The 27,665-nt window shown below is 45.0% G+C and overlaps 1 protein-coding gene across 16 annotated transcripts in view; it reads left to right on the forward strand.

The window, feature by feature from the left end:
• HDX (highly divergent homeobox) overlaps positions 1-27,665 on the forward strand; it is a 51,631-nt gene that overhangs the window by 11,115 nt on the left and 12,851 nt on the right. For 9 of the 16 annotated variants that reach the window (XM_070759772.1, XM_070759761.1, XM_070759769.1 and 6 more), the window contains 3 exons: positions 10,013-11,125; positions 12,917-12,970; positions 25,953-26,129. In XM_070759772.1, the coding sequence (XP_070615873.1) occupies positions 10,013-11,125; positions 12,917-12,970; positions 25,953-26,129 (1,344 nt within the window). The remainder of the gene's footprint in view (positions 1-10,012; positions 11,126-12,916; positions 12,971-25,952; positions 26,130-27,665) is intronic. The other 7 variants (XM_070759760.1, XM_070759767.1, XM_070759764.1 and 4 more) reach the window with 1 other exon arrangement.

Consider the following 27,665-nt stretch of genomic DNA (forward strand, 5'->3'; position numbering starts at 1 on the left):
AAGAAGAGCTCATTCATTCATTGCAATGGGTAGAAACGCAAAGGTGCTTTATCAGGAGGCAACTGGACTTTCTTGTTTTCTTTCCTGTTGAAGATGTTTCCCTTCTCATTCAAGAAGCTTCTTCAATTCGGACAGGATAGTGGGGAATGGACGGATTATCTTGTCAGAGCTGAAGAAGCTTCTTGGATGAAAATTGAAATGTCTTCAACAGAAAAAAAAACAAGAAAGTCCAGTTGCCTCTTGAAAAAAAAACATCTTTGGGACAACCATGACTTGGATGACTGAGAATCTCTACACCTGTATTTCTCAACCTTGGCCACTGAAAGATGTGTGGACTTCAACTCCCAGAATTCCCCAGCCAGCAGGGGAATTCTGGGAGTTGAAGTCCACACATCTTCCAGCGGCCAAGGTTGAGAAACACTGCAGTCTACACGCTTTCAGTGGGTATAAAATGCATAAGAGCCCCTCTGTGTATGATCACTTGGGACACTTATTGTACAGTGTGCAACTGTAAGTTTAAATCATTCATACAACAAATTGCATTGTGAAAAAAGAAAACGTATTAGGCAAGTCAGGTTGTTATAATCGGCTTTGTAACATCTCTACTAGTTTCCAGTTGAATGGCTGCTTGGTGGCAAAATTTTGCGCGTCGAGCCTAGTTAAACATTAAGATTTAGCTTAGTTATTCTTTTAACAGTAGATTGAAACAGAACAGCTCATGCGACTCCTCTGCTCCGCGAGCTACATTGGGACGCCAGTTTGCGTCTAGGCCAGTGGTGGGTTGCTACCAGTTCAGACTGGTTTGTGTGAGCAGAAATTTGGCCCCGTTCACCGAACTGGTAGTGATGGCCTGCTTGCCGCGTCCCCAAACTGGTTTCCCCGATTGCCACTGCTTGAAAACAGCTGGCAACGAACCCTCTGCACACACACGCAATGGCTTTTGCCCATGCGCAGAGGGTCAGAACCTGGATGTAACACCCGCACGCGACTGTAGCAACCTTATTTATTCCTTTCCCTAATAGTATCAAACTGAATATAGACTTCATAGCTTATGGATTGCAATTTTAGTAGTATTGACAATGCATAATTGATAGACTGGATTTTATTATGGATTTTATCTTTTTTTTATCATTTTATCCTAGGCTCCTGATTGCATATTCACTAAGTGTTTTTATTTGCTTTAGTCCACGATTGTAATAATAAATTTGATTTGATTTGACTGTAGCAACTGTAACATTTCCGACGCAACACACCCACCTTTTCATTCCATGAGATCTGGCAGAGAAGACCTGCTGCAGGTACCACCAGGTAGGAGCCTACATTTGGTGGACCTCAGGAGACATGCCTTCTCTGCCTTGAACCCCCACCTTATGGACATGCACTTCATCCCTTTTAACATTATGGATGTCCCTCATGGTTATGTTATTAGGCTTGATGCTCCCCGAGAACCAGATACGGTACATGCTTAGATGACTCCTTTGTAGAGTTTCCCATTCGTCTCCTCTCTCTCCCCAGGGGTTTGTATGCCTGTTTTTATTTATAGGTTTAATTTTTTTTTAAAAAAAATGTGGATTTGTTTATTTTTACATTTGTTGCTTCTAGAACCATTACGTTGCTCAATTGTTATATGCTGTCTTGAGTCGCTTTTGGCCATACAAATTCGATTAATCAATCAATCAATAAAAGTAGATGAAATTGAGTGGCAAGCATTATACCCTCTGTGCTGGTTGGGGAATTCTGGGATTTGCCGTCTGCCAGGCTTAAAGTTGTCAAGGATTGGAGACCCCTCCTGTGGGGTATGGCAGTTGTTTTCAGAGATTCTTCTTTGTCACAAAGCTTGTCTATTTTATCTTTTTTAAGGTCAGGGAGAAGGACATCGGGGAGGTTTTTAAAGATTTGGGATTTTGCAGTGTTCAATGTGATTTGAATAAGAGTTTGTATTTTGAGATGGCAATTTTTGTAGGTAGCAACAGAGCTGTCTGGTCTTCAGACTGATGGAATGTAGCCTAAATTCTGCTTGCTTAGAATATCTAAAAGCCTGATATCATGAGCGCAATACAGTGATTGTAATGCTTCTGTTTGGCATACTCCATGAATTGCCGGATTCATTTTGTTATCACTTTACCCGTACAAAAAAGGGACCAAATATCTTAAGGCAGTGATGGTGAACTTATGGCATGGGTGCCATAGGTGGCACATAGGAGCCATATCTGCTAGCACGCGAGCCATTGCCCTAGTTCAGCTCCAATGTGTGTGTGTTGGCCAACTGATTTTTGGCTCACACAGAGGCTCTGGGAGGGCATTTTTGTCTTCCAGAGGGCCTCCGGGGGGATTGGGGAGGGTGTTTTTACCCTCCTCCAACTCCAGGGAAGCCTTTGGAGCCTGGGAAGGGTGAAACAAGAGCCTACTGGGCCCACTGGAAGTTGGGAAACAGGCCATTTCCGGCCTCCAAAGGGCCTCTAGGGGGTAGAAGAAGCTGTTTTGCCATCCCCAGGCATTGAATTATGGGTGTGGGCACTTGCGCATGCATGATAGCATGTGCACACGCTCTTTCGGCACCTGAGGAAAAAAAGGTTCACCATCAATGTCTTAGGGAATGTTAGGACTCTGTCCATAACTGTTGGTTGGCAATATATTGGTTGCAGGTGTTGCAGACACCCACTAGAGGGAGCTAGAGTTATAGCTTATTTCTCTGAGTCACCTTCTCTGTTTCTCTTTGCCTGGCTACTTGCCTGTTAATGGCTACTCACTGTTAGGTTTGCTCTGCAATTCTTGGCAATCTCTGTATTGTAGTCATGTATCATAGCTAAAATGTGTTTAGGCTTGGTACCTTTGTTTGCTGATTATGACAAAGAAAGACTATGTACTTCGTAATATTTGGATTGTTCTTCTGACTTATTATATGTATGACTTTAGACTGCTTATCTGAATATGTTATTTCTCAAAGTAAACTTTAATTCAAGTTAGTATATGTGTGTGGCTGAGTAGTTATTCCCAACTAATCTCAATCTAAATGTTTGTGTGCACAACCTTGGTAAACAAGGATTACTCTGCTCATACATTAGCAGGGAAAATGCTTGTGTGATCGTGAAGTATCACCCAACAATCCATGAACACGAAAATTAAAGTATTTTTAGATAGAATTACCTCTAAATTAATAAGAAAAAGAAAATACGCCATTATCTCACTCCTTTCCTCTCTTTTAAGCTGTGGTTTGTTAATAAGAACAGGGTATTAAAAACAATGGGGGGGGGGGGGGAATTCTTGTGGATCTCCAGGAAACTTTGTAAGCGAGACAGGATGTGTAATAATATTGAGACCACCTTGTGATTTGACACAGCCCCCCCCCCCCCTTTTGGTCATACCTATTTGGCAGAAGAATTTTACAGTTCTTACCAGTGTTCCCTCTAATTTTTGGGGTGGGTGGGCGGAAAAGTATAGTGTCTGAGCGGCAGTCCCTTCGGGACTGGGCGGCACAGAAATATTAAACAAACAAACAAACAAACAAACCACCCTGTTTTGCTTCAGAGAATTTCAAAATAAAATACTGTACTGTGTGTCTATAACAGTGAGCTCATATTAGGGCAACTCTATCAATATCAAAATGCCACTTAAATAGTTGAGCTAGTTTCAAACTAGATTTTGATTTTCTTTCTCTCTTCCTTACTCCCATTCTTTTTCTTTCTCTTTTCCTTCCTCTCTTTTTTCTATCTGTTTCTCTCTCTTCCTCTCTTCCTCTCTCTCTCCTTCCCTCTCAGTCTTTCCCTCTCGGCTTCTGGGCAGGTTTGAAAAACTCTGAGTTGATGATGATTTTTAAGTGAGCGATTGCTCACTGCTCAGCTTAGAGGGAACTATATTTCTTACCAGTTATTCGACACTTGAATTCATAGATTTTCTCCTATCTGTTCCATAGCCTGTGAAGAAAAATTATAAATGTTTGATCATTGGTTGCTTAGACAATACTATATTATGTATTGTTTTCTTGGTTTGTTTCTGCTTTTATCAAATGGCATGTGTAGGTTGCTATAACAGAACACTATTGTTGTGATTCCATTGAACGGCTAGAACTTGTCACTTTTGTGGTGATGCCTTTTGGACAAAACAAAGGCTTAGAAATCAGAATTGATCTCGATTAGAAAATGAACCATGTGACTTCTTGTTGCTTCGAGAAACAAAACAAAAGCCTTCCTGCTCTTCCTCTTTCCTTTTTTTTTTTTTACATTGGTCTATGAAGATAATAAGGGACGTAGTGGCTCAGTGGCTAAGACACTGAGCTTGTCAGCAGTTTGACTCCCTAGCGCCGCGTAATGGAGTGAGTGTTTGTTACTTGTCCCAGCTTCTGCCAACCTAGCAGTTTGAAAGCATGTAAAAAAATGCAAGTAGAAAAATGGGAACTACCATTGGTGGGAGGGTAACAGCGTTCCATGCACCTTCGGTGATTAGTCATGCACATGACCACGGGGACTTGTTCAGATAGTGCTGGCTCTTGGAAACGGAGTTGAGCACTGCCCCCTAGAGTTGGGAATGACTAGCACATATGTGCAAGGGGAACCTTTACCTTTACCCTTTATGAAGATAATAAAATTTGATTTGATTTGACGGTGGCTTTTCCCCTTGTACCTCCAGAACCCCTCTATATACTTAATAGGACTCTCAGCCAATTCATCAGTCATCGATGTGATTGCTGTCTGCAGCATGTAGTCAGAATCATGCATAATATGTTAGTTATCCTTTATTAAACATATGTACACAGTTTGCTCCGGTACAATAAAGGCTCCTTTCCTGTATTTGCTAGTTGTGGGGAGTAAGGACGTTTTTCATTATCTATTTTTGGTTTGAAGTTTACATTGTGGCTAAAAATGCTTTTGCATAATGGATCCAACTTGAAATGCTTGCAACATTGTAAGATACACTTATTATGAACATCCCATGCCCGTGATGGCAAACCTATGGCATATGTGCCTGAAGTGGCACGCGGAGCTATGTCACCTGGCATGTGCAGCGTTGCCCATTCCTCTTCCAGGTTTCTAGTGTGCATGAGTGCGTGATGATCAGCTGGTCATCATGCGCGCAGTAGTGCGGGAAACTGGAAGAGCTGGTCTTCCGTTTTCCTGCATGAGCATGCGCATTGGTCAGATGATCATCGCACACGCATGCATGTCAGAAATGCAGAAGATTATCTGGCCGCCGCGCATGCGCGGGCCGGAAACCAAAAGTTCATTTTCTGGCGAGTGCATGCACCCTGGGCAGTTCCTCTTCCGGGTTGTGGCTCAGACGAGCGCATGCTTGTACCATCACTGTCCTATGCTATACAACAGGGGTCCCCAGCCCCCAGGCTGCAGCCCATTACAGCTGTGTCCTATGTGGAAGTGGGCCACATGAGTGGCACAACTAGCAGGCCAGCCGCATGCACACCCACAGACTGTGCGAGCGGCAAACTGGCGGGCACTCGCGGGGATGCACACCAGCCTGCTGTTCACACAAATCGGCTTGCGCCATCCCATTTCTTTCTGTGGCCCAGTTCCCTCTCCTTCCCCCAGCTAGGCCACCAAGCCACAAAAGTTGGTATACAAAAAAGAAAGTTTTCATATGAGAACAGAAATGAGGATTTCTGAGGACAGAGTTAGTGGCACCTTCTTTCTTAAACCAGATATGCAAAATAATTTTATTCAGTTAATAAATCTCTTTTCCCGGAGGCTTCCGGTGGTGATCGCCCTAGCGGTGCATGCTGTGGGAACGGGCTCCGGACCCACAGCATGAATATCTGCAGTCGGGTGCCCATTTGGGGCATCGCAAATCCCGAAGAGATCAGTGCATTTGTGGGGGATACTCTGGAGAGTGAGTGGCTGTGAAGCAGACACCCATTCACTCGAGAGAACCCCTCCAAAGTCCCAAAGTCGTCTGGAGAAAACCTGCCTCATTTGACAGGTCCAGAATGAAGACTGACACACAGCAGAAAGCAGAAGAGGGACTTTTACAGCGAAGACCAGAACAAACTGAATCGTCGAGATCTTTGGCACTTGGTGAGAATGACAACAAAGAATTAAATTGTGCGCTAAGATCAAGACTCTAAAAACGAGAAAGCAGTATTTGCTGATGTTGAAGCTGAAATGGAAATAAGAACTGACAACACACAAATGTGAAGGAAGAGAAACAACAACGGAGAAGTCTAAAGAGGTGCCTTGGATTTCGTTTTGCTATAAACTTTGTTATGCATTCTTGTACCGGGAAGTTAGAAGATCCTGTGACTTTAAACTTTAAATATTGCGAGAAGTGGAACTAAGTGCTAAAGGAGGAAGAATTAAGAAGTGGAAGTGTCACACTTCTGGAAGAGAAGCCATTAAAGAAAGTGGATTTCAGACAGCTTAGAGAGAAAGAAAAATAAACCTTCAGAACTGCACTTGGGGATAAATTGGATATTAGACTTTTTTCTTTGGACCTAAGGATTTGAAAGACAACTTTCATTGTAAAAGAGGAAGGCATATTTGACTAGAAGAAAGATAATTTAAATTAACTGTTATACATAGTGGAAGAGACAGTAACGCTGATAGGTGACTAAGCAAAATTCTTGTTGCAAGTAATAGGACTCTGATTGACACTGACAAAAAAGATTGATAAGTATTATGTTTTCTTAGATTATCTCTTCACTTTTTCTACACACTGCTTCAAATATTTATCTTTCCAAATATTATTATAATTGTTCTAGAATTAAGGTGGTTTGTTACAGGAATACTTTTTTACCAATTTAGTTATAAGAAATTAGTTAGCCATAGAAAAATATTATACTACATGATGTTATGTAATATTAGTAAGACAAAAATTAGAAATTAAAACAAAGTAGGGTGTGATAAAAAATAAATTGTGTACTAGTAAGGTAAAAGGGTTATGATTCATTCAAATTCAAATGTATTCTACAATAAAATACACAAAAATAATAATAGACTTTAACGTAATTGGATATTTTAATGTAATAACATATCAAAAAGGAGAATAAAACTCATTAAAAAAACCTAAGAAAACATATTACCCAAACTGTTCTCTGAAACTGTATTAGAATAAAGTTTATGAAAAGTGTGAATATTAATTTGTTAGATGTACATATATATGAATGTATATAGAAATGGAAAAGGCAATATGTATTAAAGAAATCCATAAAAGAGATATATGATATATAGAAAAAATTGACTAGAAAGTAGATATATACAAAAGAAACAAATATAAAATATAAATTACAAATATATCTGAAAATATTTATATTATAGGTATACAAAATTTTGTGAACTGATGTTGAGCTATAACTATAAATGGGATCTAGGATTCCTACCATTGTATATTTGTATGTTATGTAATAATTTTGTGTACATAAAATAATAAGTAAATAAATATCTGCTCCTTTATGGTAGAAGAAATATGAAACTGATAACCAGTCATAAGCTGACTTGCATTTTTAATATATATACTTCTTTATAGTGGTATTGAAATAATAAATCACTCTGTCATGCTGATCATTGCCACTGATGTTTATACACTTCTTAGATGTGTAGCAATGACCTGCATTTTAAAAACATTTTAAGTAAAGAAATAATAAAATGGGACTTGAGTGATATTTCTAAATATAAACCATGTACAATTTGAGGAATTGAATGCAAAGATTGTATTTGTAAAGATTGGAGGGTTTTTTTTTCAGTTTTTAAATTAATATAATTACAGCATTTAATATTAAATTAAACATATAAAACGATCATGGATATTGTAACTTCTCAAATGAGAATCCTGGATATTGTAACTTCTCAAATAAGCAGGTTTCTAGTCACAAAGTTGTTGTGTTGAGTCGGTATTGACTCCTGATGACTGCCTGAATAAGTCCCTGCAATTTTCTTTGGAAGATTTTGGAAGGTGCTAGCCATTGCCTACTTCTTGGGGTTGAGAGAAATTGACTTGCTCAAAGTCCCCCATGGGCTTCATTTCTTAAGGCAGGACTAGAACTCACAATCTCCCAGTTTCTAGCTGCTTCCTTAACTATTATACTGAGCTGGCTTTTACATCCTTAACCATTTAACTGTCTTTTATTCCCATATTCTCGAGCAGTGTTTCCCAACCTTTTTTGAGCCGCGGCACATTATTCATATTTTCAAAATTCTGGGGAACACTGGGGGGGCGGGGGCGGGGGGGGGGTAAAGAAAAGTTTGGACAAAAAAAATCTCTTCCTCCATTTCACTCTATTTCTCCCTCCCTCTTTTTCTCCCTTCCTTCCCTTCTTTCTCTCTCTCCATCCCTCTTTCTTTCTTCCTCTCTTTTTTGCTCTCTTTCTCTCTCCCTCCTTCCCTCCCTCTATGTCTTTCCCTCTCCCTCCTTCCCCCCTCTCTTTCTCTCTCTCTCTTGCTTTCTTTCTCTCTCATTCTCTCTCCCCTCCTTTTTCTCTCTCTCTCTTTCTCTCTTGTTCACCACGCCGGCAACAGAGAGAAAAAGAAAGTGAGAGAGCCGGAGAGAGTGGAGGGAGAGAGCCGGCGGCTGTTGTCTTCGCCTCCGCCAGCCGACTCTGCAGCTAAGAGGCAGCAGCGATCAGCCCTCCCAGACGTCCCCAGCGCCCAGCCACGCGCCGCCTCCCGTTAGCCCGGCTGACTTTTCCCTGCTGCCATTTTCTCTTCATGGCGCAAAGCCACAGTCCTGGACTCCCGGATCGCTCGCTTCTCCAGCCAGCAAGCCGGCTGCCGGAAAAGCATCGCACTTTTTCAATGCACGGTGCTTTCCTGGACAGATGGCTTTGCTGACCGGAGAAGCGAGCGATCCGGGAGTCCGGGACTGTGTGGCTTTGCGCCATGAAGAGAAAACGGCTCGGGCAGCAGGGAAAAGTCGGCCGTTTTCTCTTCATGGCGCAAAGCCACACAGTCCCGGACTCCCGGATTGCTCGCCCCAAGGCAGGAAGCGGCGGCGGAGGAGAGGGGGCGGATCGTGCCCCAAGACAGGAGGCGGCGGCGGAGGAGGAGAGGGGGCAGCTTACGGGGAACGGTGCTCGCAGCTGTCCCCCGGCTACTGCCAGATGCCGCTGTTTCCAGCGCTTTCCTGCTGGGCCCCAAAGAAGGAAGGTGGGTAAAAGGAGGCGCGAATAATGAAGCTCTCCTTTTTCCCGCCTTCCTTCTTTGGGGCCCAGCAGGAGAGCGCCGGAAACAGCTGCATCGGGCAGTAGCCGGGGGACAGCTGCGAGTGGGAGCTCCAGGTCCGAGGCACTGGTGGTCCGGCACCGGCAGCGCCCCGCCCAGCTGGAGCTTCCCTAGGCTTCGCGGCACACCTGGCTGTGTCTCCGGTTGGGAAACGCTGTTCTAGAGGACAGAAGGGAAAGGGGGGACATGATCGAAACATTTAAATATGTTAAAAGATTAAATAAGGTTCAGGAGGGAAGTGTTTTTAATAGGAAAGTGAACACAACAACAAGGGGGCACAATCTCAGGTTAGTTGGGGGAAAGATCAGAAGCAATGTGAGAAAATATTATTTCACTGAAAGAGTAGTAGATCCTTGGAACAAACTTCCAGCAGAAGTGGTTGGTAAATCCAAAGGAACTGAATGTAAACATGCCTGGGATAAATATAGATCCATCCTAAGATAAAATACAGGAAATAGTATAAGGGCGGACTGGATGGACCATGAGGTCTTTTTCTGCCGTCAATCTTCTATGTTTCTATATATATATCTGCCAGGTATTGTAAATGTTTATTATTTTCTCGGAACCATAAACGAAGTTTCAGTTCAGACTTAAGGGAGTAAAGCTTTTGACGTAATGATGGAAATGCCACCTTGAAGTCTATCTGAAAATTATAGTTGAGGCTGAAAACCATCTAGCTTGGAATTATAGGTGAGGTGTGGAAAACCATCTCGGAAACTAGCAGAAAATTATAGTTGAGTCCTGGAAAACTACCTAGTTTGAGAGTGATAGTTGAGCCATGAAAAGACCACCTCGAAAGCGAGCTGAAAATTACGCGTCCTCTTTGTTTACAAATTCTTTTTTGTTTGCAGACGTGGGTTGGAAACAAAAGAAGAAAGATGAGCAGTAAGAACACCGTGGATTCGGGAGGGAGCCCCTCCGTCACGGCCAGCAGCTCATTGACGGTGCCTCCGGAAGTGGCCGTTCAAAACGTGGTCAGCATAGCCCGTTCCCAGAGCCAGCAGTCCTCGTGGACGTCCTCCAATAACGACGTCATAGTCACCGGCATCTATAACCCGGCGACTTCCTCGGGCAGACTGGTCTCCAGTAAACAGACGAACTCCTTGATGAGCGACATGCATAAAAATTCCCTGTCGAGATCAGCCGGGAAGAGCGATCCCGAATTCCAGCGGCAGCACATCGCGGTGAGCCGCCAAACTCCCCATTGTAAAAACGCTTCGCTTTTCCTGGGCGAGAAAACCATCATCCTCTCCAGGCAAACCAGCGTGCTGAATTCAGGGAATTCTATTTATAACCACACGAAGAAAAGCTACGGCGGCTCGTCGGTTCAGACGGCGGAATTAGTGTTGCCTCAAAAGCCCGTTTTGTGCCACCGGCCGTACAAAATGGACCAGGTAGGCTGCCAACGGTTGCAAAAACCGGAGCACCCCATCCTGGCTTCCTCCGTGCCATCCGGGCAGAGGTCGAACATTAGAGATCCTTCCTGCAGCACCCACAATTTAGAAATCCGAGAGGTTTTTTCGTTGGCTGTTACCGATCAGTCCCTGGGGGGAAGCCGAGAGAAGTCCCTGTCATCTTCTGGAGAAGGCAGTTGCCTGTCTATCGCGATGGAAACCGGGGATGTGGACGACGAATACGCCAGAGAGGAAGAGTTGGCTTCCATGGGCGCCCAGATTCAAAACTACTCTCGGTTAAGCGGCACGTCCCTCCGCGTCGAGAACCCGGGATCTGGTTTTTCGGGATCAGGCAGGAACCTGAGTTGCAATTCTCACGTGCTGAATGCGAGGAACTTGCACAACAATATCTTGTATCACAACAGAGACTATCGCTTACCTCCGCGGGCTTCGTTGCACAGCACATCCAGCACACTCTACAGCAATTCCTATCCATCAAGAAGTAACCTTTCTTCTCATTTTGCAGCATCCAATCAACTAAGGCTATCTCAGAACCAAAATAATTATCAGGTAATTGGGCTTTTCTTCCTCCCTAAGTTCTGACGCTTAGGAAATGTGCCACTTACATTTTTTAAAAAAAAAAACGGAAATCACAAACTCCAGCTAATGAGAGACTGAAAAGAGAATTGCTATTTTGTTTTCTGCTACCAGGAAATAAGAACAGTTTTATATTTTCCCCCTTTATTTCGTTTATTCATTTCTTTATACATGGCTGTTTTTTCTCTTACATCCCTGACATTTTGATACTTTATTCCTGTATTACAATTCTGATGAAACCTGACTTTGGAAACAATTGTTCTAAAAAGGTCTTCAGAATCATATCTTGATTCACATTCGAGTTTAGAGAAACATTTAAATCGATTGAAGATTTTTTAAAAAAAATCTGAGCTAAATTTATAAGAATTCAGACCCATTCAATAAGTTTGAGATCCAGTAAATGATCATTTATTCAATTAGTTCTAAACCTGTGGTCTGATATCATCACAAGGGATGTGTGAAGACTTGAAGAAATTTATTTATTTATTAGATTTGTATGCCGCCCCTCTCCGTAGACTCGGGGCAGCTCAAAACATATAATAAAACAATTCACAGCAAATCTAATAAATTAAAAAAAATTTAAAAACCCCATGATTAAACCAGACATACACACAGACATACCATACATAAATTGTATAGGCCCGGGGGAAGGGAGGAATGTCTCAATTCCCCCATGCCTGACGGCAGAGGTGAGTTTTAAGGAGTTTACGGAAGGCAAGGAGGGTGGGGCAGTTCTAATCTCCGGGGAGAGATATTATGATAATAATAATTAAGATAATATTATGATTTAAATCTTAAGTGGTCCATGGTCACAGTCTGTGGTCACAAAGGTATTTAAAAAGGGGTCCATGGTGAAGAATGGGACTCGGTGGCTCAGCAGCTAAGATGCTGAGCTTATTGATCGAAAGGTCTGCAGTTCAGCAGTTCAAATCCCTAGCGCTTTGTAACAGTGTGAGTTCCCATTATTTGTCCCAGGTTCAGCCAACCTAGCAGTTTGAAAGCACCTAAAAATGCAAGTAGAAAAATAGAGACCACTTTGGTGGGACGCTAATAGCATTCCGTGCCCTTTGGCATTTAGTCATGCCGGCCACATGACCAGGGAGATGTCTTTGGGGAGCGCTGGCTCTTTGGCTTTGAAACAGACGTGAGCACTGCCCCCTAGAGTCGGGAAAGACTAGCGCGTATGCAGAGGTGGGCTGCTAAGGTGGAACGGTGACGTGTGCTCGCCCCTGTGGCTCTGAACGCTAGCAGAGCCCAGCGCAATTCTGCTACTGCACCTGGGCAGGGAGTGAAATCGCGCGCGGACACACAGGTGCAGTAGCATAATTGCACTGGACTCCGCTAGCACTCAGAGCCACAGGAGCGAGCACACGTCACCGTTCCACCTTAGTAGCCCACCTCTGGGCATATGTGCAAGAGAAACCTGTACCATGATGAAGAAAAGGTTTAAGAACCATTGGTTTATTGTCTCCTAAATCAAATTTCTTAGAAAAAGAAGAAGGAATTATGTTCATCTAAAAAATATGCATTCCAATTACTTTCTATAACTGTTGTTTAGATCAGTGTTTCCCAACCTTGGCAACTTGAAGATATTTGGACTTCAACTCCCAGAATTCCACAGCCAGCGAATGCTGGCTGGGCAATTCTGGGAGTTGAAGTCCAGATATCTTCAAGTTGCCAAGGTTGGGAAACATTGCTTTAGATGATTATCTGTCTTAAAGCATGCAAAATGTACCTTTGTGGTAATGTTTTTATTTTCCACAGATTTCAGGAAACCTTACTGTGCCTTGGATTACGGGATGCTCCAGGAAAAGAGCAGTAAGTACATCTTGTGAAACCTTCCGCTTTAGATTGTATGTTTATTTATATCAGAGGTCTTCAGACTTGGCAACTTTAAGACTTGTGGACTCCAAGTCCCAGAATTCTCCAGCCAGCTGTTCTGAGTGTTGAAGTCTCCAAGTCTTAAAGTTGCCAAGTTCGAAGACCTCTGATTTATACTGTGTAGTGTACAGTTCCGAGATAATGAATTTTAGCCAACAGTGAGAAGTACAGCATTCCCTCGATTTATGCGGGGGGATGCGTTCCGAGCCCGCCCGCGAAAGTTGAATTTCCGCGAAGTAGAGATGCGGAAGTAAATACACCATTTTTGGCTATGGACAGTATCACAAGCCATCCCTTAACACTTTAAACCCCTAAATTACCATTTCCCATTCCCTTAACAACCATTTACTCACCATTATTACTGGTACTCACCATTGAATAAGACACTTAGTGATCCTGATATTTATAAACATAATTATTTATTAACAATACAGTGGAACCCCGACATAAGAGCTGCTCGACTTAAGAGCTACTCGAGATAAGAGCTGGGAGAGGAGAGACATTTTTTTATTTTATTTTATTTATTACTTGGATTTGTATGCCGCCCCTCTCCGCAATACGAGCCGAGAAGAGCCGGGCTGGCTTACTTTCCTTCCTTCCCGCGCTGATGCAGAGCCACTCGAACAAAGCGTCGCACCCCTCTGATGCTTTCGGCGGCTTCCGAAGCGAAGGAAAGCTCTCAGCTTATCATCTTATTAATAAGTAAAGTTACATTTATTCTTGCAATGTCTTTTTGCATAATTTAGACTAACTTTGTGAGTTTTTTGAGGGCTGGAACCAATTAAAATTATTTACATTAATTCCTATGGGGAAAAGTCGTTCGAGATAAGAGCTGCTCGACTTAAGAGCGCAGGTCCGGAACGAATTAAACTCGTATCTCGAGGTACCACTGTAATTATTTTTTTTGTTATTTATTTGCAAAAATTATTAGTTTGGCGATGACGTATGATGTCATCGGGCAGGAAAAACCGTGGTATAGAAAAAAAAACCGTGAAGTATTTTTTAATTAATATATTTTTAAAACCGTGGTATAGGCTATCCGCGAAGTTTGAACCCGCGAAAATCGAGGGAACACTGTAGTCGTTTTTTTTTTTTTTTTTTTTTTAGAAAAAAGTTTATTAAGTATTTACATTAAAATCACACAACAAACAACAATACATACAACAGTATATACACAAAGATTTAAATAAAGAAAAAAGGGAAGGTGAGTAGAAAAAGAGATAGTTATGAAAAGAGATAAAAGAGAAAATAAAGCACTCTGCTTTATGTATTACGTATTTGATATCGTTATTTACAATTGGAACTACTCTAGGAGTAGTGAATTTGGTGTGCAGCTTATGTCTGATCTGCAAAGGAAAATCTTCCTTTTACTGCTTTGTTATACATCGGTTACATAAATACATTTCCAATTCTTCATATCATTTTATCAATCGTATATCCTTCTTGTTTCAATGGTATAATGGTGCTATGGTATATTGATGTATATAAATAGTATTTGAGTTTGTTACTTCTAAATTTGATATTGGGGTTCCTAATTTTAACTTAGATTAATTAAATTTTTATTCTAATTTATTTTTTGCAAAGTAGTCATTATTTTTTGAAGAACCATTGCTTGTAAACATTCTGATTTGAGTTGTTTCTGTTGTGCATCCTTGAAAATTTTGGGGGGATTATTATCAATGCAGGCAGTAGTCCATTAAAGTTATTATGCTTTGTTATTCAAAAATCCCTTCCATTAACTGGTATGAATTGGTTTCATATTAATTATATCAATCAACAATTTTTGTTGTGTTTCAGTGACAGCATCACAATTATTATTATTATTATTATTATTATTATTATTATTATTATTATTATTACTTAGATTTGTATGCCGCCCCTCTCCGAAGACTCGGGGCGGCTCACAACATGTAAAAAACAAATCATAAGCAATCAGACAGATTTAAAATATTTAAATATTTAAAAAAACCCCATATGCTAACAGTCACACACACAGACATACCATGCATAAATTAAACGTGCCCGGGGGAGATGTTTCAGTTCCCCCATGCCTGGCGGCAAAGGTGGGTTTTAAGGAGTTTACGGAAGGCAGGAAGAGTAGGGGCAGTTCTAATCTCCGGGGGGAGTTGGTTCCAGAGGGCCGGGGCCGCCACAGAGAAGGCTCTTCCCCTGGGGCCCGCCAACCGACATTGTTTAGTTGACGGGACCCGGAGAAGGCCCACTCTGTGGGACCTAATCGGTCGCTGGGATTCGTGCGGCAGGAGGCGGTCTCGGAGATATTCTGGTCCGATGCCATGAAGGGCTTTAAAGGTCATAACCAACACTTTGAATTGTGACCGGAAATTGATCGGCAACCAATGCAGACTGCGGAGTGATGGTGAAACATGGGCATACCTAGGTAGGCCCATGACTGCTCTCGCAGCTGCATTTTGCACGATCTGAAGTTTCCGAACACTTTTCAAAGGTAGCCCCATGTAGAGAGCATTACAGTAGTCGAATCTCGAGGTGATGAGGGCATGAGTGACTGTGAGCAATGAGTCCCGGTCCAGATAGGGCTGCAACTGGTGCACCAGGCGAACCTGGGCAAACGCCCCCCTCGCCACAGCTGAAAGATGTTGTTCTAATGTGAGCTGTGGATCGAGGAGGACGCCCAAGTTGCGGACCCTCTCTGAGGGGGTCAATAATTCCCCCCCCAGGGTGATGGACGGACAGATGGGATTGTCCTTGGGAGGCAGAACCCACAGCCACTCCGTCTTATCCGGGTTGAGCTTGAGTCTGTTGACACCCATCCAGGCCCCAACAGCCTCCAGGCACCGGCACATCACTTCCACCGCTTCGTTGACTGGGCATGGGGTGGAGATGTAAAGCTGGGTATCATCCGCATATTGATGATACCTCACCCCATGTCCTTGGATGATCTCGCCCAGCGGTTTCATGTAGATGTTGAATAGCAGGGGGGAGAGGACCGACCCCTGAGGCACCCCACAAGGGAGAAACCTAGGAGTCGACCTCTGGCCCCCCACTAACACCGACTGCGACCGGCCAGAGAGGTAGGAGGAGAACCACTGAAGGACAGTGCCTCCCACTCCCAACCCCTCCAGCCGGTGCAGAAGGATACCATGGTCGATGGTATCGAAAGCCGCTGAGAGGTCAAGGAGCACCAGGACAGAGGATAAACCCCTGTCCCGGGCCCGCCAGAGATCATCCATCAACGCGACCAAAGCGGTTTCCGTGCTGTAACCGGCCCTGAAACCCGACTGCTGGGGACCTAGATAATCGGCTTCTTCCAAGGACCGCTGGAGCTGGAGTGCCACCACCTTCTCCACTGCATCTGGAAGGAGAGTCCAACATGGGTATTTAACCAATCCTATTGGTAGAGACTGAGTAAAAAATTAACATAATAATAGGCACCGCCCCCAGCAGTCTCCCATGAGCCTCAGTTTTAAAAACTCAGTCCAAGAGTAGAGTCATACTGAGTTTGCTTAGAGTAAAATAAATGTTTTTTACCATGTTTAATGTGTTGTTTTTGTCTCCTCTCCAGATTGGAACAGCGTTGGAGCAGGGGTCTCTGTCCTCCGAGGACAACACCCCCACCAATCTCCTTAGGGGCTGTTTCCCTCCACGGGATCTGCCCCCAAGAGGAGCAACTCAGCCCGGAGTCACTGGCCTCCGCGGTCAAATGAGGGCTGCGGGCCGAAGGTGGGGGGGTCCGCCCCCCCCACTGGGAGGCCCGAGACGAAAGGCACCCCAGGGGACTCCGTAAGACGAGCGGAGTCCCGATCAGCTGTGAAGCGGCGAGGCCGCTGGTACCGCCGCCGCCGCCGGGAACGCTGCGAAGCCTCGGAAGAGGCAGGAGCCGAGTGGTCCCCAGGAGGTCTAAGGACGTCGGGGAAGCGGCGAAAGGCGAGTTTCGAGCGGCGAGGCGTTGGGGAAGGGCGAGAAAGCCCGCGAAAACGCTGGGCGCCGCCATCTTGGGTAGCCCCCAGGAGAGCGATAAGAGCGCCGGCCGGAAGGGCTTCCGGCAGCTGTAAGGTGCCAAAAAGGGCTTGGACTCTAGAGCGCAAGCGCAACAACAAGGGGTAGCCGGTCGCCATTTTGTTCGAGGTGACGAGGTGCAAAAAGAGGTTTTCGAGCTCGGTGATCAAAGCAGATTGCTAATTGTGAGTAGAATGGATAAACAAACCGGAGAAAGCAAGGCGGGGTCACCAGTAGCCCCTAAGGAAAAGGACAAGGGGAAGGCTAAGGAGAAGTCCAAGGCCTCCCAGTCTCCAGCCTCGGCAGCCTCACTTAAGGAGGCAGAAAAGCGCATAAAAGCGCTGGAGAAGAAATTAGAGGCAGCCTTGCAGCCTTCCCCTTCGGTGGTGCCCCTGACTCAGAGGCAGGTACCCACTCCTGACCCCATGACCCCACAATCAGCCTATGGGCACACGGGGGCCTTCCAGGAGGGTGACTGGTCACCAGATGGACAGTTCTTTTCAATACCTCAGGTGGCACCTTCCCCAACTCCGTCTTGGACACGACCTGAGTCAGTGGGGCAGGCTCAAAGAGGCCCACAGGCCCCTTCAGCCACGTTCACCCCTACGGCAGCCGGCCTGCGGTCACAGCAGGGATCCTGGCAGCACATGCCCGCAGATATGCAGGAGTTGATGGCTGAGGTCTACGCGCAAGGGGTGAACGCAGGATCAAGCCAGTATGTACGCCGAGCTGCACCCCAGTCAAGAAACCTTTGGCCAGCACCGCCCCCCTCGGGGCTGGGGTCCCTATCAGAAGAACCGGCCTTTTGCGAGGACAGTGACAAGGAGTACGAGTTCTCGGAGGATGAGAACCCGCCGGAGCAACAGCCTGTAGCAGGTCTCTTTAAACCAGCATTGTTTAGGACCTTGCTTTTTAAGGCAAAGCAAGTAATGAACCTCCAGGGAACCAAAACAACAGAAGAAGACGCCGGTAAGGCTTCAGCTTCGTTGCTTAGGGAGCCCCAACCCGAGACTGATTCTATTCCGGCTTCACACATTTTCATTGAAGGAGTCAAAAAACCGTGGCAATATCCCGCAGCGGCCCAAGGACCGTCTACCCTGGAGAGGAAATTTTATACGTTTGATGAGGAGGTGGAAAAACTTTTGGAGTTCCCTCCCATTGACCAACCAGTAGTGACACTGGTTTCCAGTGCCCTGGTTCCCTCCGAGACGGGAGAGAGCCTAAAACCTGAAGACAGGAAGGCGGAAACCCTGTTGCGCAAAACCCACCAGATGGCTGGCTGGGGGTTCAGGGCAGCTGCTGCGGCCTCCTTCTTCAACAGAGCCTCAATAATGTGGCTCCAAGAAATGCAGTCACGGATTGGACCGGAGGAGGGTAGATTACGCCAGGATTTAAGTAAGTTACTGGCGGCAGCAGAGTTTTCGGCCGATGCGACCCTCCACGCGGCTAAGTTCGCCAGCAGAGGCATGGCTACCACACTCTCTTCGCGTAGACTTCTGTGGCTACGTAATTGGCCAGCTGATTTGAAGTCGAAGTGGCGCCTGGCTTCAGCCCCATTGCAAGGTTCTATGCTGTTTGGGGAGATCCTGGATAAGGTCTTAATTGAAGACAAGGACAAGAAGAAGGTCCTACCTAGATCCAACAGACGCCAAGATAGGAGGTTTACTCCTTACACGAGACGTCAGAACCCTCGCTGGGACGCATCTACCAGCTCTGGGCAGACACAGCGGCCCTTCAGCCAGAATCAATATACACAACAACCCTTCCGGAGCGACCGCGGATCGTTCCAGGACAGGCAGAGGGGATACCAGCAGCCCAGGCGGCCCTTTCGGGGGTACAGTCAGAGAGGGTTTCGTCGTTCAAAATGACTCAGCCGGGAGTCTGCCGCTGGGAGGGAAATTGCAACATTTCAGTCCCTCGTGGCGGATGACGTCTTCAGACAGGTGGGTGCTAGCCACCGTGTCGGACGGACTACAACTAGAATTCATAGGACAGCCCCCCTACCGTTTTGTACATTGCCCGGTAATCCGGGACCCTCAAAAGCGACAACTAATCCACAAGGAGGTGGCACACTTACTGGAGATACGGGCCATCGAACAGGTGCCCCCAGTGGAAGAGGGAAGGGGATTTTATTCCCGGATTTTCCTCGTACCCAAGGCGTCAGGAGGATATCGAATGATACTGAACTTAAAGCAGCTGAATGTCTTTATAAAGTACAGGAGATTCCACATGCACTCCTTACAAACCATACTCCCTTCAATCAGGACTCGAGACCTACTTACCTCGATAGACCTGAAAGAGGCCTATCTACATGTACCGGTACACCCGGCCCATCGGAAATTCCTCAGGTTCTGTTCGGAGGGCATTCACTACCAGTACAAGGCCATGCCCTTTGGCCTATCTTCAGCCCCGCGAACCTTTACCAAGTTGCTGGATGCGTTGACGGCACATCTAAGGTCACACTCCATCAGACTGATGGCCTACCTGGACGACATAATTATCTTGTCCAGGTCCCCAGGTCAGGCCAGGGAGGATTTGTCCAGGACGGTGCGGATACTAGAAGCCCATGGCTTTACCATCAATTTGGAAAAAAGCCAGATGGTTCCCGCTACCAGACTTCAACATCTAGGAGCCATTATCGACACCATAGCAGGCACCGTATCGCTCTCTCCCGAGAGACAAGAGAATATCCACTGTCTTGTTACCGACCTGACCCGTCGCAGACGGGTTCCATTGGCACTGTTGTCAAAGGTGTTGGGGACACTAGTGTCCGCCATCGGGATTGTACCCTGGGCCAGGCATCATATCAGGGGCCTTCAGTGGTTCCTGTTACCGGCCCAGAGGGCCAGGATCAGCCATTCACACAGATCAATCAAGTTACCCAGGGCAGTCGCAAGATCCCTACAGTGGTGGACCACCGGAGCGATCCAGGGAGGCTCGCCCTTCAGAACACAGGATCGGCTCATCCTTACCACAGACGCCAGTTTATACGGATGGGGAGCTCACTTGGGCCGTCACATGGCCCAGGGCATCTGGACATTGGAAGACCTGTCCCCGGTCAACATCAACTTCTTAGAGCTGAGGGCTGTATTTTTAGCCCTCCTGGCTTTTGCTCCCATAGTGGAAAACAGACATATACTCATATTAACAGACAATGTGGCGACCAGGGCCCACCTGAACCACCAGGGGGGCACAAGGTCACACCGCCTTATGGAGGAGACCACACGGCTTTTCAATTGGGCCGAGACTCATCTAGCATCCCTCACTGCGGAACACATCGCCGGGATCAGCAACACCAAGGCGGATTGGCTCAGCAGGGCGACTCTGGACCCGTCCGAGTGGAAGCTCGACCCGGAACTCTTCACACAGCTGACCCAGAGGTTTGGAATACCTCTGGTAGACCTGTTTGCCACCAGCCAGAATGCTCAACTCACGAGGTTCTTCACAAGGTTTCCAGACCCGAGAGCGGAAGGAACGAACGCCTTGTGGACACCTTGGCCCCAGGGGCTTCTGTATGCCTTTCCACCTGTAAACCTGATCCCGAGGGTGGTGGAAAAGATCCTCCAGGAGAAGGCGGAAGTACTCTTAATTGCCCCTTACTGGCCGAGACGTCCGTGGTTCGCCGACTTGATGGCGCTCTCAGTGTCACCCCCATGGAGGATTCCGGACCAGGCCATCTCTCTCAGCCAGGGGAACCTTCACCATCCGGATCCCCAATGGCTTCACTTGACAGGATGGCACTTGAAAGGCATAGACTAAGACAATGTAACTTGCCGGAGAAGGTCATAGCTACTATGCAGGCAGCTAGGCGTCCATCGACCTCTCGAATTTATCAGGCGACTTGGACAGCCTTTTGTAAATTTTGCACTACACACTCTATTGATCCTGGGGTGGCTTCTGTTCTAGATGTTCTGGGGTTTCTACAGGTAGGGGTAGAGCAGGGTCTGGCCCCTAATACCTTGAAGAGACAGGTAGCGGCTTTATCTACCATGATCCAGACATCAGAGTCTCGAACGTTAGCACAACATACTTGGGTTCGAGATTTTATTAAGGGAGCCACAAATAAACATTCTCCTCCAGTCAGGAGATTTCCATCCTGGGATCTTACACTGGTCCTACAAGCGTTGACTAAGCCTCCTTTTGAGCCGCTGAGGACTATACCAGTCAGGTTACTTTCCTTGAAAACGGCCTTCCTTGTGGCGATCACGTCCGCCCGCAGGGTGTCAGAGTTGTCAGCATTATCCGTAAGAGCAGATCTCTGCCATTTTTATCCGGACAGAGTGGTACTTAGGTTGGATCCTTCATTTGTGCCGAAGGTAAATTCGGTGTTCCATAGGAAGCAAGAGCTAATCTTGCCTGACTTCTGTACTCATGGAACTCATCCATCTGAGTTGTTATGGCATAAGATAGATGTCAGGAGGGCTTTGAAGATTTACATTAGGAGAACGGAACAGTTCAGGAAGTCAGAAACTCTGTTTATCTCTTTTTCTGAGGCTAGATTAGGGCTAGGACTATCGGCAAAATCTATTAGTAGGTGGATTAAGGAATGTATCTCTGAGGCCTATAAGGCGGGAGGACATACCCCTCCAGAGGGGATATTAGCTCATTCCACCAGGAGTGCGGCTGCTTCAGCAGCTTGGGCGACACAAGCGTCCATCGAAGACATTTGTAGAGCAGCAACCTGGGCAGCACCTACCACGTTTATTAAGCATTATAAAGTGGACTCCTTCGCTTCTGCGGAAGCGGCTTTTGGCAGGCGAGTCCTTCAGAAAGTTTGTGTTTCTCCTAAGTCCCTAATCAGACCTTCTCCCTCCCATGGGCCTTGAGAGCTTTGGTATATCCCATGTTGGACTCTCCTTCCAGATGCAGTGGAGAAGACCCGTTGTACCTACCTGAACGGTCTTCTCGATGCACTGGAAGGAGAGTCCAAACCCACCCGGTAGTTGAAGGTTAGGGACTCCGGAAGTTGGGTTGGCTTGGTTTGGATTGTTTATTGTTCAATAAATTTGGTTATCCTCTTTCATTGGTTATTCGTTTTTAAAACTGAGGCTCATGGGAGACTGCTGGGGGCGGTGCCTATTATTATGTTAATTTTTTACTCAGTCTCTACCAATAGGATTGGTTAAATACCCATGTTGGACTCTCCTTCCAGTGCATCGAGAAGACCGTTCAGGTAGGTACAACGGGTCTTCTCGACAACCTTCCCCATAAAGGGAAGGTTGGAGACTGGACGATAGTTGTTAAGTACGGCTGGGTCCAGAGAGGGCTTCTTGAGGAGGGGGCGCACAAGCGCTTCTTTATAGAGTGATGGAAAAACTCCCCTCCCCAAGGAAGCGTTGGTAATCTCCTGGGCCCAGCTCCGTGTCACCTCCCTGCTGGCCGAAACCAACCAGGAGGGACACGGATCCAGTAAACAGGTGGCGGAACTCACAGCTCCGATGGCCTTGTCCACTTCATCAGGTGTCACCAGATCAAACTCTTCCCAGACAGGTGGACAAGTACGTGCCCCAGTCACCTCGACTGACTCGTTGTCAGTCGACTCTGTTACACAATTGGAGTCGAGATCGGCCCGGATCCGAGCGACTTTATCAGCGAAAAACGTGTTAAAATCCTCGGCACTACTCTGTAAGGGCTCCCCAACTCCCCCCTGGTTGAGAAGGGAGCGGGTCACCCTAAACAGAGCGGCCGGGCGGGATTCCGCTGATGCAATCAAGGCGGCATGGTACGCGCATCTTGCCGCCTTGAGCGCCACTTTGTAAGTCTTAATAAAAGCTCTTACAAGTGTTCGATCGGATTCAGACCTACTCTTCCTCCATCGCTTCTCTAGACGTCTCTTTTGGCGTTTCAACTCCCGGAGCTCCTCGTTGAACCATGGAGCTCTACGGGGTCTAGCGCCATGGAGAGGTCGCAAGGGCGCAATCCGGTCAAGAGCCCCCGCTGCAGCCCTGTTCCAGGCCTCCGCGAGAGACTCCGCCGAACTGTGGACGAGTGCCTCTGGAATAACCCCAAGCGCCGTCTGAAAGCCCTCTGGGTCCATCAGGCGCCTGGGGCGGAACATCTTCATTGGTTCCGCCTCCCTGCGGGGGGGGATTGGAGCCAGGAAGTCAAGCCGTAGTAGAAAATGGTCTGACCATGACAAAGGCAACACTTCTAAGCCCCTTAGTCTCAGACCATTACTCAATTGCTCGGAAAGGAATACCATGTCAGGTGCGTGCCCTCCCTCGTGAGTCGGACCCTGAACTACTTGAGTCAGGTCCACGGCTGTCATGGTGGCCATGAACTCCTGTGCCAACCCAGAGGTTTCGCCGAGTGACGGCAGATTGAAGTCCCCCAAGACAATAAGTCTGGGGAACTCTACCGCCAACCCGGCTACCTCCTCGAGTAGCACAGGCAGGGCTTTTGACACGCAGCTGGGAGGCAGGTACGTGAGAAATAAGCCCACCTGAACTCCTAAGTCCAACGGCTGGAAAATAATTGTACCAATGCAGCAACTGGGAAACCTAGTGAGGGTTAAAACAAGTGGCAATCTTCTTAGAAAACAAAATAAATCTTTTTAAAGATGAGCCTTGCTGATCCCAAGAGTAATGAAGACAATTTCAATTGTGGGCTATCAAAGTAAAGCTTTCATAGTCTCAATTTATAGTCCATTCCAACCTAACATTAGTCTCAACTTAAATTCTGTCTGCTTCCCAATAGTTTTGTCTTTCTTTTTTCTTTCTGGTTTAATTTCAAGCAAGTGAAAACAAGGCCGTGGGGCACAACGGAAAAAGCAAAGTAGAACAGAAAGACTGTGAATCTTTTAGTTCTGCCATAACTCTAAATCTATCCTTTAAAAAAAATGGGTTGCGCAGATTCCTCTTTAATGTTATTGGTTAAGTATCTTATATTAATTTGTGTTGGCGTTAAATAGCCTGAATCTGTGCAATTAAAAGTGCTTTCAAGGCCGTTTTAAACCTGTTTGCAGAAGCTGTGATCTAACAAATGGCACCAATTTTCTAGACTTTTATGTAATCTTCATTTGCACAGGGAAATTGTATTCAAATGAGTTTTGCAAATGAAATAAAGCAATTTGTCATTGTCTCCAGTTATGCTAGGATAACAAAGTATGAACAAGTTGGCTTTGTGACCAGAATAATCTTAGATGCCATTTTTAAATGACACATCCTGAAAACTGATCTGGAGCAAAGTTTCTTAATATAAGTCATGCTGTATAAATGGCTCCTTAATAAATATAGATATCCATTAATAAAGGGGAGAGCTTTTCTCTAACCTAATTTTGTGTATGATTGAGTTGGATTATGGCACATTAATCTCTACACTTCTTATCAATCAAAATACTAGTGTGAATCAAGGTAACTTTTTTATTTCTCATTGTTAGGGGAAAGCATGGGCGAGGATAGCATTCTGTTTTTAAGGTTCTAGGAATCCTAGTGTAAAAGATAAAAAATGCAAGTAATCTTTGTGTTTTGAACAAAGTTTGGCTAGATTTTCTGGGAAGCTTTTAAGCAAAGTTATCTTTTCTGTCCCAAGACCTCATATTCTCCTTTTTTTTCAAATACAGTGGTACCTCTACCTAAGAACGCCTCTACTTATGAACATTTCTAGATAAGAACCGGGTGTTCAAGATTTTTTTGCCACTTCTCAAGAACCATTTTCCACTTCCAAACCCGACCCTCCAAAACTGTAACCAGAAAATGCAGGGAGAAGCCTCTGTGGGGGCCTCTCTAGGAATCTCCTGGGAGGAAACAGGGCCCTCTCCCTCCCTGTGGTTTCCCAATCGCACACATTATTTGCTTTACATTGATTCCGATGGGAAAAATTCCTTCTTCTTACAAACTTTTCTATTTAAGAACCTGGTCACAAAACAAATTAAGTTCGTAAGTAGAGCTACCATTGTACTGAATTAGTTATGTAGGCATTGACATGATTATTGCCTGAGTCTTTTGATAAGCTGTTGAACAACATGGAATTCATTGGTTGTGAATTGCAATACACACACACACACACAATCATTTATTGTCTATCAGGTTCAGGGACTGATCCTGAGGTACAGGTAGTTCTTGACTTGCGTCTCTAATAGTTGACCTTATAGCTACTAACCAAACTCTTGTAAGTTGAGGGTTACCTCTCTCTCTATATATATACTGTATTCAATTATTGTTTCTGGTTTTTTACCTTATTGATCACTGACTGTAGTTTAAAAAGATTTAATTTGACCGTGGCAACTTTCTGGAACATTGCTATGTTCTTTTTCTGGCCTTTTAATAAGCTGCATTTAGTAACCTTTGCATACAAATCCAATAAATAAATAAATAAATACTTGTGTGTGCACACTCATGTCCTTGTACATTTTCCAAATGACAACACGTTCTGTTCTTCAAGGGAAAAGTAGCTTGCAAAATTCTGCATCTAAAGACAGCCTTTTAATTTGGTACAAGTGACTACGCTTGTGCTAATTTGTAACAAGCATCCTCAATTTTACACCTATTTTTTAGAGTAATGTGCTTTAACCGATGTTATAAATAAATCCAGGATTTTGACTAGACGGTATAATTAAAAGTAGGACTTGATGTTGAGAAGGGGTCTACAACAGCTTGCCATAGCCAACTCACCGTGGTTGACTTGCCATGACCAACTCATCGTGGTACAACTTATTATGGCCAACTTGCCATGGGACAATTCACTGTGAGACAAGAGTTACATTAATATTGAATAAATATTTGTTAAAGAAAGGATGCTAAAGGGGGGAGGCACAAAATTAAATGTGAATGACACCCACCCACCCAAAGAAAAACTTGGCAAGTTTTCCCACGAGTTGGCTACAGTGAATTGACCATGGTGAGCTGGCTGTGGCGAATTGGCTTGCAGCAAATTGTCGCATTCCAGTTGAGAAGACATTTTCACTGTCTCCCCCATGTCTGTTTTTTGCACTCTTCATTGAGAGGGGGAAAACGGATATGTGCTTGTTTTACAGTTACAGGACCGTACGCAATTCAGTGATCGGGATTTAGCCACCCTTAAGAAATACTGGGATAAAGGCATGACCAGCCTTGGATCAGTTTGCAGAGAGAAAATCGAAGCCGTTGCTGCAGAATTAAACGTTGACTGTGAAATAGTAAGGGTAAGAAACTTACATTTGTAGAAACCAAAATAACCTCAATGAAAGTTTTCTCTTTTTCTTTCTGAATTGCAAGAGTGAGGTCGAAATAGATTACACATGTTATTGAATGGCTACATTAGGAAAAGCTCTGTTTCTTGTCTATTTACAGATATGCCTTAGGTGAGACATTTATTGATATCTACTATATGTTAGATGTTTGATACTTCAGTTGTACTGAGATTTATGTCAGTTTAAAAAAAAAAAACAAAGATGGAAAGGAGTAACAGTTGTATTTCAGTTCTTTGTATTGTAGAAGGAAGCTGACTTTTGCTTTGATCTCAAACCCCCTGCCCCCCAAGATAAGAGCTATGCTTTGCATGTATGTAGTTCTGATAGCAATAGCACTTATATACTGCTTCACAAAGCTTTACAGCCCTCTCTTAAGTGGTTTTACAGAATCAGTCTCTTGCCCCCAACAATCTGTATCCTCATTTTACTGATATCAGAAGGAAGGAAAGCTGAATCAACCTTGAGCCTCGTGAGATTCCATCTGTCAAATTGCAGGCAGCCAGCAGGCAGCCGAAGTAGCCTGCAGTACTTCATTCTAACCACTGCGCCACCACAGTTCTGGTTCTTCTTCCCAAACTGCATGGATACCTTGGGACTTTTATGTGTAGCAGAAGAGCAGTCAGAGCTGGGAGGTGGAGTAAAATGTGTCATCAGCTTAGAATCCCTCGGTTGCCACAAACAAGCCAAGCCCAGTCCACCTTGACTTAACTTATCCGATCCCAATTTAATGCTGATCGTTACTTGACCAGATTCTTGTGCCATAAGCTTCAATAAATCATTTCTGCTTCAACCTACATGAATGGTCCTGATTTTATTTTATTTTGGGGGGCCTGATATACGTTGTGCCCAACGATGAAGTGAAGAAAGGCTGGGAATTTGGGAAAATACAGCTAGTCCTCAATTTGCAATTATAATTGAGCCCAGAATTATGGCCATAAGTTGTCCTAATCATTGAGAAGGTCATCATGTGATTGCTCTCGAGTTGACAACCTTTTTTTTGAAGCAGTCATTAAATGGTATAAAACCCACTCCCAAACATTTCTCGAATATTCTGAGTGTCCTATAACTGTAATAGCCCTCCTTATTATCAGTTCTTTGTATTGTAGAAGGAAGCTGACTTTTGCTTTGATCTCAAACCCCCTGCCCCCCCCCCCCCAAGATAAGAGCTATGCTTTGCATATATGTAGTTCTGATAGCAATAGCATTTACACTTATATACCACTTCACAACTTTACCACTTATTATCATTGATGAGTGTCCCAAAGTTGCATTTTTTCAAAGGGGCAACTGGGCTTCTTGTTTTTCCTTGAAGACGTTGTCAAGGTTCCAGATAACATGCAAACTAAATCAGTCCAATTTATTGTCGGAGCCATCCTGGCACCTCCATTGGGAAACCTGAATCTGATTTTCCCACCCAGTTAAAAATTCACATCTCTTGTCCCCAACCCACAAACTTGTCATGTTGCCTACTCAGATTGTGCCAGTGTG

This window comes from Erythrolamprus reginae, chromosome 8 (assembly GCF_031021105.1).
Source record: "Erythrolamprus reginae isolate rEryReg1 chromosome 8, rEryReg1.hap1, whole genome shotgun sequence".
NCBI lineage: Eukaryota > Metazoa > Chordata > Lepidosauria > Squamata > Dipsadidae > Erythrolamprus > Erythrolamprus reginae.